The 18,680-nt window shown below is 37.3% G+C and overlaps 1 protein-coding gene across 1 annotated transcript in view; it reads left to right on the top strand.

Moving 5' to 3' along the window:
- abhd17c (abhydrolase domain containing 17C, depalmitoylase) overlaps window positions 1–18,680 on the top strand; it is a 45,129-nt gene that overhangs the window by 14,252 nt on the left and 12,197 nt on the right. The window contains exon 2 of the mRNA XM_059527331.1: window positions 14,397–14,576. Coding sequence (XP_059383314.1) covers window positions 14,397–14,576 — 180 coding nt within the window. The remainder of the gene's footprint in view (window positions 1–14,396; window positions 14,577–18,680) is intronic.

The following is an 18,680-nucleotide window of genomic DNA, read 5'->3' as shown; positions in this document are numbered from 1 at the left end:
TTATTTATTGGACGTTACATTTTTACCTTGAAATCACATCTTTTTAGGGGTCATTGCGAACCATTTTTAGCCTACAAATCAGCCACAATGCTAGGATATTGAGTAGGATGTTAATTTGTGGTTTGTAATGTTTTGGGTGGTTTCTTACTGCCTCCAGTTTTCTAATATATTCTGGTCTCCAAGTCCTTCCTTTCATTGTTCACAAGTAGAAAAATCATAAGTGTGATCACTTACAATCCGTCAAACCACATTAATTGTTGTGTCAATCATGTCTGAAGTGTAACATTTGGTATTTCAGACCTCTAATTGTGAGCAATTGGAATCATGATGTTTGCTTTAACATCAGAATTCAAATTTACAACATCGTCGACCATAGTGCTTTTCAAAGCGTAACACAATGAGCAGAAGACAACATTTAAAAGGGAGGTCATATCCATATATCTAAATTGGTAATATAGAAGAAACAATCTTAAGATCTGAAAAGGCATATATGGAGCTAGCATCCTTCGAATACTATCAAAAAAAATATTTAGCACTTTGATCGAGGAGCGAATGATTTAAATTGGCTGGCACTTCAAAGTGTTTATTTACTGAAATCGAATCTCTTCCTGTTCATCGTTTTTTCCACCCCTGCTGGTTAATCTCATTCCAGAGCGACATCCGTTTGTGATCCGCATGATGACTGCAGGAGAACAGACAGACGTTTTAATCGGGCACCGTTCACATGTTCGATTCACCATGTGAGCTTGAGGCTGAGACTTACATGGTCCATGGCTCCACATCCCTTTTTCACATTTAAGATTAAGGTTTTTCTCCCTTTGTACACAAGACATAGGCTTCCTACTGGTAAACTTTGTACAGCATAGCAGTAAATCCCAAATGATAAGAGAGGAGCAGCTGGTCACTAGAGCCCCCCCAATAAAAACAGCAGTTTACTGACAAGAGTAGTTTCAGTGGTGTGATGTACTGAGATTGTTTTGCGCCAACCAGATAGAAAAGAGAAAAAATGTGCTTCTATTAAATTACTTTGAGCTCAAGGCAGCATCCCACTTGCTGACTTAAACTCCATTTTAGTAGGGGATGTCCTGCTGACTTCTTTGACATCATGTCCTCATCTGATAGAGGTCTGTCGTGCGCACAGATTCAAAATGAAATGGAGGTGATGGACTAAACGGTGTTTCTCTGGCTCCTAAAGAAGTCAGAGCAGGACTACCACCGAAACATTTAAAGTTGTATGAATTAGGATGTGGTCAGTGGTCAATCTGTTGCAAAAGAACTTTACAACTCGTCTCAACATTATGAAATCTAACGGTTTTAAAATAAACTTTCAGAGTCGTCTGAATTTAAGTTGTAAACATGGACTGTGTGATACTACCTGGACACAAACCTGTCATGGTGGACAGACCAAGTTTAAAATCAACATGAGGCTCAGGCTATGTCGTTCAGTTTATTCATATTAAGGAAAGTCAGCATATCCACATGGTCTCGTGTGAGACTTGCTCTCTTCTGGGAGCAGATATTTCCTGCTGCTGAAAAGATTCGCTTTGCAGGGGTGGATGTTGCAGGAATGCACAGAAGAGATCTTGCTAGGTTTGCAGTCTCTTCTTCAGACTGCATGCATTTAATTTAAAATACTTTTGTCAGGCACAATCGGGCATAACGTTAAATCCTTTTTTGTCAAAAATCATTAGGATAATGATATTAAGTAAAGATCATGTTCCATGAAGATATTTTGTAAATTTCCCACCTTAAATATATAAAACATTTATTTGTGTGAATGGATGCAGCACTATCGTCAATAGAAATGGACAACTTTGAAGGCTATTTTCTCAATATTTCGATTTTTTTTGCACCCTAAGATTCCAGATTTTCAAATAGTTGTATCTCGGCCAAATATTATATCAATGGAAAGATTATGTATTCAGCTTTCAGATGATGTATAAATCTCAATTTTAAAAAAATTACACATAAGACATAAGGTTTTGTGATCCAGGGTCACAAATGTACAATGTACATCCAAAACAAAACGTATTGGCTTCCATGTTATTTAAATCTTACCTAGGCGAGTCAAACTCCGTTTCATTCAACTGTCCGACGTGCTTTCTCTTTAAAGTTTCATGCATCACCGAGGTGCTGCCGTGATACGCAAGGACTGCTTTGCAAACCATGCAGGTAATCTTTTTATTCGCCGTATCCAGGCTAAAATGCTCCCAAACTTTAGATGTTTTGGTACGCGCAGCTGCTGCGTTGGACACCGCCATTTCTGTATGTTATCGCTCAGCAGAGAAGCTAATGCGCATGTGCGACTCTCGGCAGAGATTGTAATGAAGAGAGATGCCTCACTCGGTCGAAAAAAAAAACATGTCTGGCGACAACTTCGACAATGAAATTCATTGCCGACTATTACTATTATCGATTTTTGTCGACAACGTCGACGAATCGTTGCAGCCCTAAACCACAGTGATGTGAACTTTTGGGATGCCCCACAAAAATCTTCCTCTCAGCCCTCTATGGGTCTTAGAAAGCATGCATACCTAAAAGCAAGTGTAGCCGAACCCCAGAACCTCTTGGTATAACAACCACAGTTTTCTGAAGGAATCTTTAATACCAGATCCAAGTGGGACAGTAGATTATGAATTCGTCAGCGTGAGAAACAACTCATTGGTTTCTGCCGAGTCCTCAAGAGCCCACCCAGACTACTTTCAAGCTAGTCAAAAGTTGTGTTGTGAGTCAGCAGGGCTATTAACTAACACAGCAGGTAATAGAGCCACTGGAGGTGTTAGCGCTCACCCACTGAGACGAGCAGCTGCGTCTCCATCTGATTCTTCTACTAGTCTGTCAGTGAGGCTTATGACTGAGAAACTACTAGTAAGACGCAGACGTCAGAGTCATACAGAGACATGGGTTGAGAGCAGGGAGGGAGGCAAGTGTGTTCTGCAGTGAAGCGTGGACTAATTTTTAACTGCCCTGGGTTTGTGTGACAGACATTGCAACCATTAAATCTGGCTTGTCCTCCTCTGCTTTTCACACCTACACAGTTTTTACCACAGTTCATCTCTCTCCAGTGAATCTTTTAAATTTGCTTCCTTCCCTTCTTGTAGTGCTTCCCAATTCTGTGAATTGTTTCTGCCTTCGACTGCATGCTATCTACACCTGCAGACTCAGGCAGGTGTCTTTTTATATAATGTAGTCTGGATCCTGGCTAAACACTCTTGAGTACCTGAGGTCAGGAAAACCTTCAGCTTGGAGGTCGAATGACCTCATATGGGCAAAGATATTTGGGAGTATTGATGCGTTTAATTAACCAGGATTCATTTTGCAATTCCAGAAGTTTTAGGGACTTTGTTGTTTAGTAAAACAGTGGTTGCACTTTTTGATTTTCCCCTTTTGACATTGTTGATTATAACCAGTGCTGGGTAGATTACTTACACACATTGTAGTATGTTACTGATTACAGATTACTAATGTAAGTTAGTAATGTAATCTAGGGAACTCCTAAATGTATTCTGACTATTTTTTTTTCTTGTTTTAAACTCGCCATTAAACACACCATATTGAAATAAATAAAAAAAGGCAAAGAGAAAGAAAATATTCCATTATTTGATATCAACATCATAAAGGCTTAAGTGCAGGGTTTTCCTAACCGGAGTTAATGTAAGAGCTATAGTGTGTTCGTGAATTGATAAAAAGCTATAAGTCATAAAAATGTAAAATAAAAAATATATTGAAACGAAAACAATCCAAATGAACCACTTGAAAGCTAAAAATATAAATATTTGTTTACCTGAATGTCACTGTGACCATTAATCGACATTAGAGAGTTGTGATCATTCAAATCTCATTAAATTCTTAAAATTAACTTTCTCAGGGACGTTTCAAGTAAATATTTCATGTTAAAAGGAGTTTGGCTCACAAAAGCGTGTTTCAGAGGTATAAATAACCTCTGAAACTGAAAATAATGTTTAATAACTTTCATAATTATGTTTCACACACAGTCTAATTGCTTGAGGGGTGATTATCCCCTAAATTCAGAAGCATGGATCACAAATATATTAACTTGAAATTTACATGGCCAGTATATATTGCTAATATAGTCAAAGCCAAATGGTATGACACACAGTAAGAGAGAAATCTTTGAAAGAGAAACAGATTTAGGGAGCATCAATGATTTACCACCATTTTATGAATAATATATAATCATGTGATCCATATGAAAGTAACGGTAATTTGATTATGAGCATTTTAAAATGTAATCTAATCTATGAGTATTAATTACAATAATCCACTTACGAGAACATATTACGCATAGTAAGTTACTTCCCAGCACTGGTAATAACTAGTTAACTAACTACTTACCACACACCAACTCACGCAGTCTCTTTAGCATATTAGTAGACTCTTAGGTCAGGGTTGGAAAAAAATGGCATACTTGCAAAGTTCCGCATAGTCAGTAGAACGTCTGTTGGTACACCAAAATTTGATTGAGCATTTTAAAATGTAATCTAATCTATTTATGAGTATTAATTACAATAATCCACTTACGAGAACATATTACACATAGTAAGTTACTTCCCAGCACTGGTAATAACTAATTAACTAACTACTTACCACACACCAACTCACGCAGTCTCTTTAGCATATTAGGCCTAAAAAAAAAAAAAGTTTGGTTCCGGTTGGTTGTCAGTTGAGGTCATTGGTCGGTAGGGATTTATTTTTATTTTTTTTTATTTTTTTTTCTCCAGTGGCAGTTTTATACACACACGCGCTGATTTTAAATGTGTGTACCGGTACTTTTACGACAGTGATTCTGTATTCCCGTTTAAAGTCTGTTGTTGCCATACACGCAAAACGCACACACACACACAAAACGCCTTCGCGGGAGTTTGACAGGCGATCTCATAGTAGATTAACATGGAGGATTTGAACTTGAAAAACGGAGTGTACAGACATCTTTTTGTAGTCAAACAACATTCTTTATGATGTTCATTTATGTGGTTTATTTGATTTTGATGCTATAAATTAACTAGAAGCAAGAGACGATCAGTTAGTTTTAACTGATGATCTAACTTACAGCGATCTGTTCGACACATTCAAGAGCCACAAAACGGTATTTATTGTTTACATTTCTTTAAAAAATGACCACATTTGAAAGGTGAAATAACCAAATGAGACTTTGTTTCATATTAAAAGTAAGCTGGTAATGTTAATGTCCTGTCTGTCAGCATGTTGTCAGTGCCCTCTCTGTTCCGCGATATATTGTTGACTCCCCCCGTGTTTCTCTTAATGTTACGATTTCCAAACCTTAAGTTATAGCTCACTTTAGGAATTGACAGTTAAAGGGTTTTGATGCAATACTTAATGGTTTTTAACGGATTACTTAAGTGTAAAACAGCATTTAAAGGAAACTGTAATTTAATTAACGATGTGTGAAAGACCGTTCTTCCCCAATCTCATAAAATAAATTTGGGTCGCACATAAATTGACAGGGTCGGTCGGAAACCGGAACCAAACTAATTTTTTTTTAGGCCTTAGTAGACTCTTAGGTCAGGGTTGGAAAAAAATGGCATACTTGCAAAGTTCCGCATAGTCAGTAGAACCTCTGTTGGTACACCAAAATAAAGTGTTTGCTCATATTAAGCAGACTATTATTACTGATAGCTGTAGTTAACATGTCATGTGGTTGCAAAGTTACTTGTAGTCAGTTAAATGTCTAAATAAAGTGACACCATAACAATTGTTTCTAATTTATGTAAGTAATTTATGTACTTGGAAGCTTGAAGACAACTAGCAGGCTACTGAATATTATCATATTCACTTAATTTGTCTCTGGTCTAATTTGGCACCATTCCATTAATTTTTTATCCAAATGTAACTTGTACCCTTTAAGCTTTCCTGAATGCCAAGCACTTTTCTTTTTCAACTTCTATTCAACCACCATTCTGGTAAATAACTCCCACTTTTCCCAATCCAGTCAATTCCCAATCAATAATATCAAAATATCACCCAATCAGTCATTATTTGCAATATTTTTTTAAAGAAATGGAACTAGTTAGTACCACTAGAACTGAATTGATTGACATGGTTTGCATGATGATTGGCACCATTAAGTGATAAGTCACTGTGGTAAAATCTTTCTTCAGATCTTTCATTTGCATTTGTGGTTTGAAACTTAGAGATGGTCCACCAAAAAATAAAAACTGAAAATGGAGTACTAAAGACGATATTTTGAATAGTGTTTGTCCAAATAATGTTGGACAACATTGACTCTTATTCTACAGGTAGAAACGAGATTCTTTAAAATATCATCTTCGTTCCATAGTAGGGGTGTCGATTAGGGATGCACCGAATATTCGGCCCAATATAAATGGCCCAAAAGTGCAGTTTTGGTTTTCGGCCGAAAGACTTTTATCACCAAAACAATACGGCCGAAATGTTGTGATGATTCAAGCAGAAACCGCGACCTGTACATGCACTTGCATAACTCAGACCACGAGCTCCCGCGACATTCACTTCACACCAGTGGGTCTTAATAGATAACATTCTCTCTCGTTATTCCTTTAATTGCAGCACTAAAGCGTCTCCTAAGCAAAGAGGTTGAGACGGACCATGGAGTGAAAACAATGAAAAGTACACACTGTCAGCACACGTTTCACTGAGATCTGTTAGGATCCTCTGCACTTCATCGCTATTGTACTTGATCTGCGTTATAAAGACCATTAATTGGATGCGGAAATAAAGCAGTGCGAACTAGGGCTGTGACGGTGGCTGATTTTTACCACCGCGGTAGTCATGGACCAACAACCGCCGGTGGCGCGGTGTTTGAAAGAAAAAAAAAAAATTATATATATATTAGTGTCAAAATTTGCTCGTTAACCAAGGCGATAATTTTTTTCCAGTTTAACGTATTCAAATTATTTTACGTAGGGGCGGGGATGGCCACCCACTCACAACTGCTGCTTCTGTCACTTTTTCTCATGACAAGAAGTGAATTTATTCAGTCGCAGACTCGCAGAATGACTGAACAGGAAACGTTTCAGACACGCGCTCCACTTCACTTTATTATCAGGTGCAAGTTAAGCGAGCGCGGATGGTCCTGTGCTCAAAGGCGGTGCGCGCTTCCTTTGTGCGTATCCTTTCATATCAAACTGCGAAATAAACTATATGCAAGCAGTGTCGTGGTCAGTTAATTCATGGAATTACCAAAAAAGGTGATTAAAGCTGACTTAAACTGTGCATGCATGTAATATATTTTATATATATTATATACAGGATATATTTATATGCACGTCTAGAAATCAGCCCAGCACTGTCTCACTCATCTAACACATCCTATTTAACTTGTCAGTTCGTGTTTATTTGAGCACTTCTGTTTTTTGATGGACTATTTGACTATTTGATGGACTTCTGTTAGTGAACGCCGCCTGTAAAACACTAAAATAAATATCAAAGAAATAATGCTTATTTAGGCTACAAGAAAGTTAAATACACCCTGTCTAACGGACGCGAGCGACGCAGCGCGACAAAATACTCATTATAATCAGTGATGCTACACTGGATGCAGCACAACAAGACATGATAAATCCCCCGTCCGGTCTGTGAGGTAGGCTACTGACACAGAGTTCAAATGTCCTGTATAGATACTAGACAGATTAAACCTGTCGCAACGCGGTTGTTGCGTCTGGTTTACTTTTCCGCCACCAAGCAAGCTCAGTAGCTAACTCCTCATCTGTCTATCTGTTTGTATTTGGCCAGTTTGGAGAAAGCCTCACCAAACCTGACCAGCCAGCGTTTGCGATCTCGAAAACTTGTGCAAACGCTGATGGGTGACATGAATGCAGATGACTCCAGATCGGTGAGGTGGTATTTGCTTTCCCAACAAGATCCATCGCCCAACACTAAATTAATTTGCTGAATGTATAAACTGTATTTTCCTGCGCTCAAATCGCGTAGAGGTGGAGCATTGCACGGAATCTTTCTCAAATGTCAGGCAGATGACAAGCTCAACAGCTAGATGTCTGAAGTCCCCATCCCCAGAAGTGATAAACCTCTTGCCTATATGCACTTTCTTGTAGTCCTACAGAGAAAGATTTCAAATGCACTTGACCTAAATGCACTTTGTTTTTATGAAAGAACATTTAATTTTAAAACCTTTCTGCAGGCCAGTAGGCCTGTACATTTTTAATGTACACATGAGTGGGGTCAAGTTAAACATTTTAGTTAGAATTTTATTTAATACTGTGCATTGTTGCAATGTGCTAAATAAATATTTGCATAATTTGTATTTTGATTTATTCTTTGAAACGTTAAAATTTATGCAATTGCAATGCCTTGATTTTAGTAAAGTTAGTACACAGTTATAGCAATAAATGCAATGGTACTAATAATTGGCATAATTTATTTCGGTGTTTTAGTTTTCGGTTTCGGCCAAAAGCTTTCATTTCGGTGCATCCCTAGTGTCGATATTAATTGTTCTCTGCATGATGCAGAGGACGACGATTCTGTATCGGTTCAAAAATAGACCATAATCAATTATAAGGTACTGACTTTTCTGATGTCATTTGTCACATGCATGCTTTGTCGCAGTAGCATACATTCAACTTGAAGCCCTGCTGCGCAGAATGATCAGTATATGACATCTAGTACCGCGAGAGCAATAAGAGAGCAGGTGGATCCTTAAGGCTTTTGTGGTTGATGTCATAGACTCATCCTGCGCAGGTCAGGTACAGTTCATATATCTGACTGCTTGTATTTATTGACAAAATTGTATAAACCTGAAGTAAAATGTAAAATTGAGGATGCAGAGCATTGTCAATGCATTGTGATGCATGATGATATCGAATTGAACTGGTTCGATGACATGATAAATGTAACTGAACCGTGAAATCGGTGTAGGTTCACACCCCTATTCCATAGAAGAAACAAATTTGTGCAGGTTTGGAACAACCTTGATAACAGAATTTGCATGTTTGAGTAAACTATTTAAAAAGAAGATGGTTTAACCTGGAAGACAAAATCTAATTAGCTGGAGTATTTGCATTTTATTATACCCGTGTGGTGTTTGACTCCAGCGTTGAGAGAAGTAATCTTATGAACCTGAGGTAATCTGGTGTAGACAGGTCACGCTTGACTGCACAGGAAAGCAGTAAAAGAATTTTAAAGTGCTTTAGGAGCTTGTCTCCATGCAGTAAATTAAACTTTCCATAAAGTTTACATGTGGAGTCTCTCTTTAAAGAGGCACGTGAGGTCAGAGGACATCCTCTTTAAACAACTGTTTCTTTCTTATGGCACAGACAGGTGAAAGCATGCATGCCACTCGGTGTAACCAGGCATTTTCACTGGGCGTTTTATGTGGATGCATTTGCTTTCTGGAGTTTACGGAATAACTTGCTCTGATATTTAGAACAGAGTCTTTGGGATCAATTGTGGGATTGAGATTTTGGGGGATTATTTGTAATTGCAAGTAGGATTGGTGTGTTGGATAGAATTAAACTCATTTTAGGTTTTGTGATTTGTACTTGAACTGAATGTCTCCTTTTTGCACTGCATTATAGCTGGCTTGTAATGCATTACTGGATTGCCGCCTTTGTACACCTGTGATCTTTAAAATTCTGCGTAGCTCAATTGGATTTGGAGCTGATCCAGTATCATGCATGATGTGAAAAGTCTTAAAATCGTGTCTGCTCTGTTCGGTAGGGGCTAAACAAACACTGAATTTTAACCTTGCTAGTGTTGAGCTGCTTTGGATTCTTCTCACAGTGCACCGGACCTAAAAAGTTTGTGTCAGGACAGTTAATGAATTGCTTGAAAATTAGTTATGGTTATTATCAGCAATGCCGGCTAATTAAAATGCCCTTTTCACCCACAGCCAGAAACACTGAACCACATCAGTGTGACATTCAGTTATTGCGGAGAAAAAATGGCATGTGGATGAAGATGCATGAAGTCTTCTAATCCTGCACAGCTGGTAAGCCATGTTAAGGAGGATTTCAGCAAATTAACAACTTGTTAACTTTTCAGTTTTGTTGTTGTTTGTACTCTTAGTAAGTGCACAATCTGAAACTTCCACTTTTTTTTCTATTTTCAAGATGAAGGAAGAATGTGACTAGGTCATGAGATGTCTTTCAAGTGTAGGGAAGTTCATAAAGTTTAAACTTCAGCTGACTCTGGTCCCTTCATGCCTCGTATCCTTGTTTGAATGCTTAAGCTGATTCTTGCAAATAAAACAACAAGAGTTGCATCATTGTTAAGTTTTAACATTAAAACTTTTAAAGGTGCTTTAAGCTTTTTTTTTTTGAATGGAATAGATACAATCTCATGAATCATTGCAAATGACATAAACTGTTGATTTAAAAATATTGATTGCATTATAGGAAATATTGCAAATTTATATATGGTAAATGGACTGCATTTAGATATAGCGCTTTCAACAGACCACATGGCCATCCAAAGCGCTTTACAATTTGCCTCACATTCACCCATTCACACACTCATTCACACACCGACTGCGGTGTCAGCCATTCAAGGCGCCATCCAGCTCGTCGGGAGCAGCTGGGGTTAGGTGTCTTGCTCAAGGACACCTCGACACTTGGTCAGGTGGAGCCGGGGATTGAACCACCAACCTTCCGGTTTGTAGACAACCTACGTGAACCACTGAACCCACTGAACCACATGACCCTCTAAAAAAGTAACAGTGCAACTTCAGCCATCAATAAGGTTTGTGGATTCTATAGGATAACATGAGACTCCTCTTGCAAGTAAACAGAGCTGCTACTCTATTACACACATCAGTGCTTACTTGAGGCATCATTTGCATATCCATAATTCATATTCATATGGATTACTTAGGACTCTGTAAGGCATAGACTTGCATCTGTTTCCATTGAGAGCCCAGCAGGACATTTACAGCAAGCCTTATTTTCGGGGTAAACCTTTCAGGTTGGCAACAGCATGCGGATTTCAGCCTGCAATCCATCTGTAAATGTTTGCTTTGGCTGAAGGACAGTTTCACGAAACCAACTACTGTGTGTGCGCCATTCGTCCTGTGCATGATCACAGAGCTCCTCTTATTTTCCCCCAGATTAACATATGCACACAAAAACATGCATCTTTCCCAGTCTCAGGTTCTTTTATTGTTTCAGCTCAGGGAAAACACCGCGAATGGCTCATGAGCGTAGATGTTTGTGCCGCTTCAGCTATAAACACAAATGCATTTTCGTTCCAGTTGTTCCATGGAATCGGACCCACTGCTTGTTTGGACAAGCCATTTCTCACTGCCTTAATTCAGGCTAAGGAAACACAGCATTTGCATCAACTTGTGTGTTTTCAACATGCTTGTGTTTTCAGTAGTTTTCCACCTTGGAAAAATGGGGATGCTTGTGCTAGACGCAGCGTGTTTGTCCTGGTTTGGAGAGTTTTCCCTCATTCGGAGCTTGATTTCGGATCGATCCCTGATGTTTGCTCAATATGTGGAAATGGATTTGTTTTGGCAGATCCTCAAGGTATTATCAGACCCTTGTTCTCGCTATCACACCATCAGCACTTGGATTTTTCTGAAATGATATTTGATTTCAGATAAGAATAATTAATTTAGCTGCATGTCGAATCATTTTTTTTCTCCTTACAGAAAATAAACCTAGCAGTGCGTGAGTGACAGGAAGAATATTGAGGCTTGAAAAGTGTCTCTGATTGGTTGTTTTGGCCTGGTTCCCTTTCCAAACCAATCCAGGTATCCTGATATCCAACTTCCTTTTCCAAGTGTTTTTTTAATTTTATTTGGGCCTTTAGAAAAATGACATTTCCTGTTGCCGTGCTGTAGTTGTATAACCTTGCTTTTTGGTTGAATTACTGATGGTTGTTTGAGTTTTTCCAGCTTGACATTTTACTGTGGAGTTTTGTGGTATGTGGTGTTTTTCTCTGAACATAACAGCATGTACTTTTCACCAGAAAGTTAAACTTTTGTCCTCTCCTTTCACACAGCATCGCTGCAGCGGTGTTGTTGAATATCTTGGTGGTCTTCAGCAAGTTGTGAGATGGACAGCAGTATGTTGTTTTTGTCTTCTGTAACCTCCTGTGAGTAACTTCCTTTGCAGTGCTTTTCTTGGATCTTGGTGAGTTATCGCGAGATAGGAGATCCTGCAGATCTTCCGAGGGATTGTCTCTGATCCTCAAACAACTTTGTAAATGAAGAGTATGACTGGAAGATCCTCTGTGGGACACCAATCTCAGCTGTCATCCAGGGTTGTTCGTATCTTCTCTGAAGACTCCATGATATGCCCTTGCACTGACCTTTTGTAGGACACTTAGTCCTAGTGTAGACCTTTTTTATTTTGCAATAAATAACCTTCTCCAAGGTTAGTTGTGCATTCTTATAGCTCTGTTCAGAAAGGTTTCCTGTCCAATCCAGGTATATATATATTTTTTTGACAGTGGACCCTGAAATGTCTTTGTCAGCAATCTTTTAGTGCTTTTGATCTACTTTAAATTACTTTTCAGCAATTGATTAATCAGTTAGAGTTTCACAATGCTGTTGAGCCATTGGTTAAAGGTACAATTGATTTAAAAAATAAATACATTTCTAAGGCTCTCAAATCGCATCCCAGCCATGCACACATTTTCGTGCATCATGTTTTCGTATAAGACCGAAGACATCATTTTATTTGTATGCTGTTTAATTGTATACAAAAATAATATACATTATATTTTTTGCTGGTGTATTGTTCTTTTATGACTTGTTAAAAATAACATCAATAATAAAATAGTAGTAATAATAACTACATGCATCCATAGTTATAGTTTTTTGTTATACATTGTACATTATATCCTTAGTTAACATTTAACAATGAAATGTTCTTTTAAAGCATTAATCACAGTTAATTTAATTTGTTAGTTAATGCAGAACAACAACAATAATAATAGTCTTATGTACAAACTTAGATGGTATATTATTATTATTATAGTAAAAATGTTTTGGTATACTAATATAGGTAAATTGTTCCCTCATGGTCGTCAATGTTGATGGTTTAATAATAATAGTAATTTATTACTATTACCGGTAGTAAAGTTAATTTAAGTAAAGTTTTTTTTTTTTTACTGTTTAGTTGAGCCCCTTTCACACTGCGATTCCGGCAAATACACGGGTAAAGTGTTCTGGCAATTGTTCCCGGGTCGCTAGATTTTGCACTTTCACACTGCCAGTGATTACCTTGGATATGTGTGTGCTTTCACAAACAACCCGTAAAGATCCCGTAACGACACATGACATCAGGCCGTGACGTGTAATGTACGAGTCGAAAACATGAGGCACATTATACTTTCACTGAAGCATTATACTTTCACGTGCAGTGTGAAAGGGGCTTTGGACTCATGGGACCATTTTATGTCATCAGAATGTCAACCTTTCATGTAAAAGTTTTTTTTTATTCAAAATGGTTTACAAACAAATTTTTCAAAATATAAGCTGCCTCTCTAAGTGGAGGGTTATTGATGGAGATGAAATACCATTGCCATGTATTTTTGCTCATCTCTAGAAACTTGATTTCCAAGCCTGAATTTCAGTGTCTATCAGCTCAGTCGCATGGGTGGTTGTTTATTTACAAGAGCGCTCTCAACCTCCTCTTTTCACCCTGTAATATTTGTTTGTGTGGGAGACTGCGATGGAGGCCTCATGTTCCATTACCTGATAAAATCTCGCCAAAGCTATTCAAGTTCAGAGGCACGTGTAGCTAGCGCTCTCCGCGGGACACTTTGTACTCTTGCGTGTGCATTCGAGACTTCCACTTCACGGCTGCTTTGTTTCTCTACCTCGTCTCACGCGGCCCTGGGCTAGCCTACGGTAAAAACCTGAAAAAGCCTGATCTGAGGTCAGACTTCAAACGCGTTTGCTTTCTATCAGTAACCAGGTGCCAGACCCGACTGTAAAGCTGCCTGGGAAAGTCAGGGAACAAAAACATGAAGAGCGTAGCAGTGCATTTTCCCATTTCTTTCTCCATCTATGCCTTGACTTCTCGCCCGCCCCCTCTGGCTTTTCCTTTGAGCGCATCTTAAAGTGTCAAATAAAGCTTCAGCCCTGTGTTCATTAGCTTAGGGACTTTTATGAAGCCTGCGAGTTTATATCTGCATTTCATGTCTCTATTTTTAAGGGTTTCTCTTCTGTTCTTGACCTAACATGCCATTTTTTCCAATTGGATTATCTAATAATATGCCTTGATGGAAATGCATTTTGCCACAAATTGTAGTGTTGCTATAGACACAAATGCAATTCAAATTAAACACCACAAGCTGCTTGTCTTGTGATGTAATTTCACCCACACAGATGAGGGTGCCAGATTGGTTCCACACTTGAAGTGGTTATATAATTTGCAGCTGTTTTTAATTTCTTCTTTCTTTGTCTTCTGAAGGTATGGAGTGACTCCGGAAAACATCATCTTGTACGGTCAGAGCATAGGGACGGTGCCGACGGTGGACCTGGCGTCCCGGTACGAGTGCGCGGCAGTGATCCTCCACTCTCCCCTCATGTCCGGCTTGCGTGTGGCCTTTCCCGACACCCGCAAAACCTACTGCTTCGATGCCTTCCCGAGGTAAGATCCAAACATCTGTGGACCAGAATGCAATGCATGAGAATGCAGACTCCTATAGCAACAGTGCAATTTTAGTGTCCTTGAGATGCTATTATAGCTTGTATTAATATTTTGAATTATTTTTATATATTTTTAGTTTTCAGCATAATTAAGATGAAATATTAGTAATGCATAGTTTTTATAGTTACATAAAATTCCATAAAACACATTTTCATAACATGAAAGAAACTGAATTTTTTATTAAATATTAGCAGTAACCTTTTTTAAACATTTATTATTTTCACTTAGTTGTAATAAAATAACTAAAACTCAAATATTTACTGTAACTATACATATAAAAAAGCTAATAAAAACAAATATATCATCGTTCAAAAGTTTGGGCAAAATCCTTTTTCTTTTCTCTTCGAGAAATTTGTACTTTAATTCAGTTAGTGCTCTCAAATGATTAATCGTAATAATTGCATCCACAAGTTTTTTTACATTGTGTATACTGTGTATTTATGTATATATAAATACAAACACATGCATTTATATATTTAAGAATTTTTGTTTATATATTAAATATATTTATAAAATATAATTATATAACTATATAAATGTAAATATTTTCAAAATATATACAGTATGTGTGTGTATTCATATACATAATAAATATACACAGTAAACATACATGTTATGTAAAAAAAAACTTTTATTTTGGATGCGACTAATCACAATTATTCGTTTGACAGCACTAAATTCAGTAGGGATGCATTAAATTGAACAGAAGTGACAATGAAGACAGTTTGGATCATGCTTTAAGTAGTCCATTTGTTAGTTAATGTATTTGGCTACATTAAGTACTGTAGCTATGGTAGTTCATGCTAACATGCTGAATTGAACACTTGTATTACAACAAACACATTTTATTAACTTAAGTTAACAAATTAATGAATGTTTTGCTCATGTTTTCTTAATGTTAGTTAATGTTAATTGACATGTAATGGAACTGAATTAACTAGTGCTACCATATTTTAATGCTGTAAAAGATTACATGTCCTTTCTATTGGAATTTAGTTTTTGTTTTATAAAACTGAAACGTCCATGTTTAAAGAGTATTAGCAGCACAGGTGTTTTAATTTCAACATAATCTGAAAAATTTCTTTCTGCAGCAAATCATCATATTAGATTTCATGTGACACTAGTAATGATGCTGAAACTTGTGATAAATTACATTTTAAAATATTCAAATAGAAACCAGCTATTTTAATATTATTTCACAACCGGTTACTGTTTTTACGGTGTTTTCGATCAAAAATGTAGCCTTGCTGAGCATAAGAAACTTTGAAAAACTAAAAAGCATGCTGACCTAAAATGTTTGACGGATAGTGTGCATGATCTCAATTTTTATGTATCATTATTTTCCAGTTTTGAGTGCAAAATGCTTTAGATGATCCATGAATGGGCTTCGGGTGGTTTGTTGGCATGTAATAGCCTGAAGCTGCACACAGTTCACCGCGGTATCCACAAAGATGCTAGCAGGAACATCAGGAAGCTCAGTATGACCTCATCACTCATACAACAGGGATCTGAATGAGTCGAGAGTTGAAACAGAGTCATGACAAATTTTCCTTGACAGTGAACCACAGTTACATCTTGTAAACCTCATCCAGCTTCTCTCAAGCTTTGTTCCCTTACCTCCTTTTTCCGTTTGTACAGTTTTTCACTTCACTCTTTAAGTTGGAAGTGACTTGCGTTGCACAACGCTTAGCTAGAAAATGCTATTTGCCTTCCTTTCAGCAGTTCAGGCGATGCCTTTCAATTGTCTCACTGCTGTAGCCATTTGCTTTAGTTTTTTGCTTTTAAGGCAAAGTTTTTGCATGTTTGTCGAATTGCCAATATGCAAACTGTTATCGTTTTCATCTAATTATGCAACCTAGAGGGTGTAAATACAGTAGAAATGTATGGTGGAGGATCAGATATACTGTTTATACTGCAGTATCTCTATATCCATAGGGCTATTAGTGAACATTTGTTCATAGTCTTTTGGTAGTGACAGTAGTTTTTAAAATAGTTTAGCTTTTTCCATTTCTATTTTTTCCCATCAATTAATGCAACAAAATGCTGCATGTGAAGCATGCACCTTCACTGCTTTCAAATGGCATGGCAAATTAACAGGTTTAACACTGATTTTAGTTTACTTTTTTTTCTATCTAGCTATAAAATCTATAAAACTCTTCCTGTTTCAGTAAACTTAGAATTTATACTTATTTCAGTTGGTTGCTAAGGCAATATTCTTATTTTCTTTTTCATTTTAAATAATTTAATATTAATACAATTAATTTTATTTTAATTATTATATTCTTTGAAATGTGTACTTTTCAGAAAACCAAAATAATGACTTTATTCAAAAATTCATCTCCTCTATTTATCTCCGCATCACCGTAGCACCATTTTGGAGATAAACAGAGGTGACGAATCGTTGAATAAAGTGGTTTATTTTTGTTTTCTTATACAAAAAGTATTCTTGTCACTTCATAATGTTACGGTTGAACAACTGATGGCAGATGGACTATTCGGACGATGCTTTTCATACTTTTCTGGACTTTGACAGTGTATTTTATTTGGCAATCTATGGGAAAGTCACAAGCCTCCCAGCTTTCATCCAAAATATCTTAAATTGTGTTCCAAAGATGAACAAAGCTTTTATGGGTTTGGAACGACATGGAGGTAAATGATTTAATGACAACATTTTCATTTTGGGGTGGAGTATTCCTTTCATGCTAGTGCTTCTGTCATTTTAAATGCATCTGTGATATACAGCAGATGCTGGACATGTGGATGGTCTATAATTGCAAAGCATAAAGAAATTAACGGCTGGTTATTGTATTGTGCGGCTATTATAAGAACAGAATAAGGGAACTTAAATACTACTCCTAATATGACAGGTCTGCAATTAACACAAGACGTTACTTCTACAGTACAAGTGCACAAATACACTTGCTGCGAGGGATAGAAACTTTGATCCATTCTGTCAAATAAAACCTCCCTCTAAGTCCTCTCAAACCCGAGAATTGCAGGACATCTGTGCTGGCAGAAGGTGTGTTTTGCTTAGACAAGTTGTTGTGTACTTGTATATGTGTAATTGTTCTTAAAAGCCATCCCCGTAACCGGTCACGAAAACCCTTGATCGGCGGTGTGAAACTGTAGTTGCTCTTGTACTGTTATATTACACAGCTTGAAACATGTCAGATTACACAGATTATCTTCAAGTTTTCCTGGTAAAGTCGAAGTAGTTCTTTTGAAACCCCCTGTCATGATAGTTGACACCCTTGACGGTTTCTGTTGAATGTTGCATCGCTTTTCCCAGAAAGCGTAGAGTGAGGCATGCGTTCCCTCTGAATCTCATTCCCTTCATCTCGGCTGTAACCTCCACGTCTGGCTGCCGAGATAAAGCCAGTGAGAAACAGCTCACCTGTGCATTGGAGGAGACCTATCTTTATTCCACGCTCACTTATATCAGTCACAATATTCCCTCATCACGACCCACAAACCGTTTTGCTTCAGCTTTCCACAAGTTTGTAATAATGTCTTTTCTGTCTCTCTTATTCCCCCATTGCAGTTTTTGCATGCAGCTTCATTTTTTATGTCGCCAAGGTGTTTAATATCAGACCAACAAAATACGTGACTCACTAAAGTGCTCTCTTAGAAGAGTTATCAAAACCATCATAGCAAGTGGTTTGTGCACAGACGGGAGTCTCTCATTTCAGTTATCGGTCAAACCAATATCATTGAAAGTTCGGGGTCAGTACGGTTTATAAAAAGTGTTTTCTGCTCAAAAAGGCTGCATGATATTCTGAAATATAATTGCAATTTATAATATCTGTTTTTTATTGTAATATATTTTAAAATGTAATTTATTCCTGTGTTCGAAGCTGAATTTTCAGCATCATTTCTTCAGTCTTCAGTGTCACATGATCCTTCAGTAATCATTTTAATATGATGATTTAAAAATGAATATTTTGTAACATTAAAAATGTCTTTGTTGTGACCAATTTAATGCAACCTAAAAGTAAATTAATTTTTGGACTGTACAAGTGTATCTGATTTTAATAGCCACATATA

The sequence above is a fragment of the Carassius carassius genome, chromosome 3 (assembly GCF_963082965.1).
Source record: "Carassius carassius chromosome 3, fCarCar2.1, whole genome shotgun sequence".
NCBI lineage: Eukaryota > Metazoa > Chordata > Actinopteri > Cypriniformes > Cyprinidae > Carassius > Carassius carassius.
This window is presented reverse-complemented; position numbering and strand designations above follow the sequence as displayed.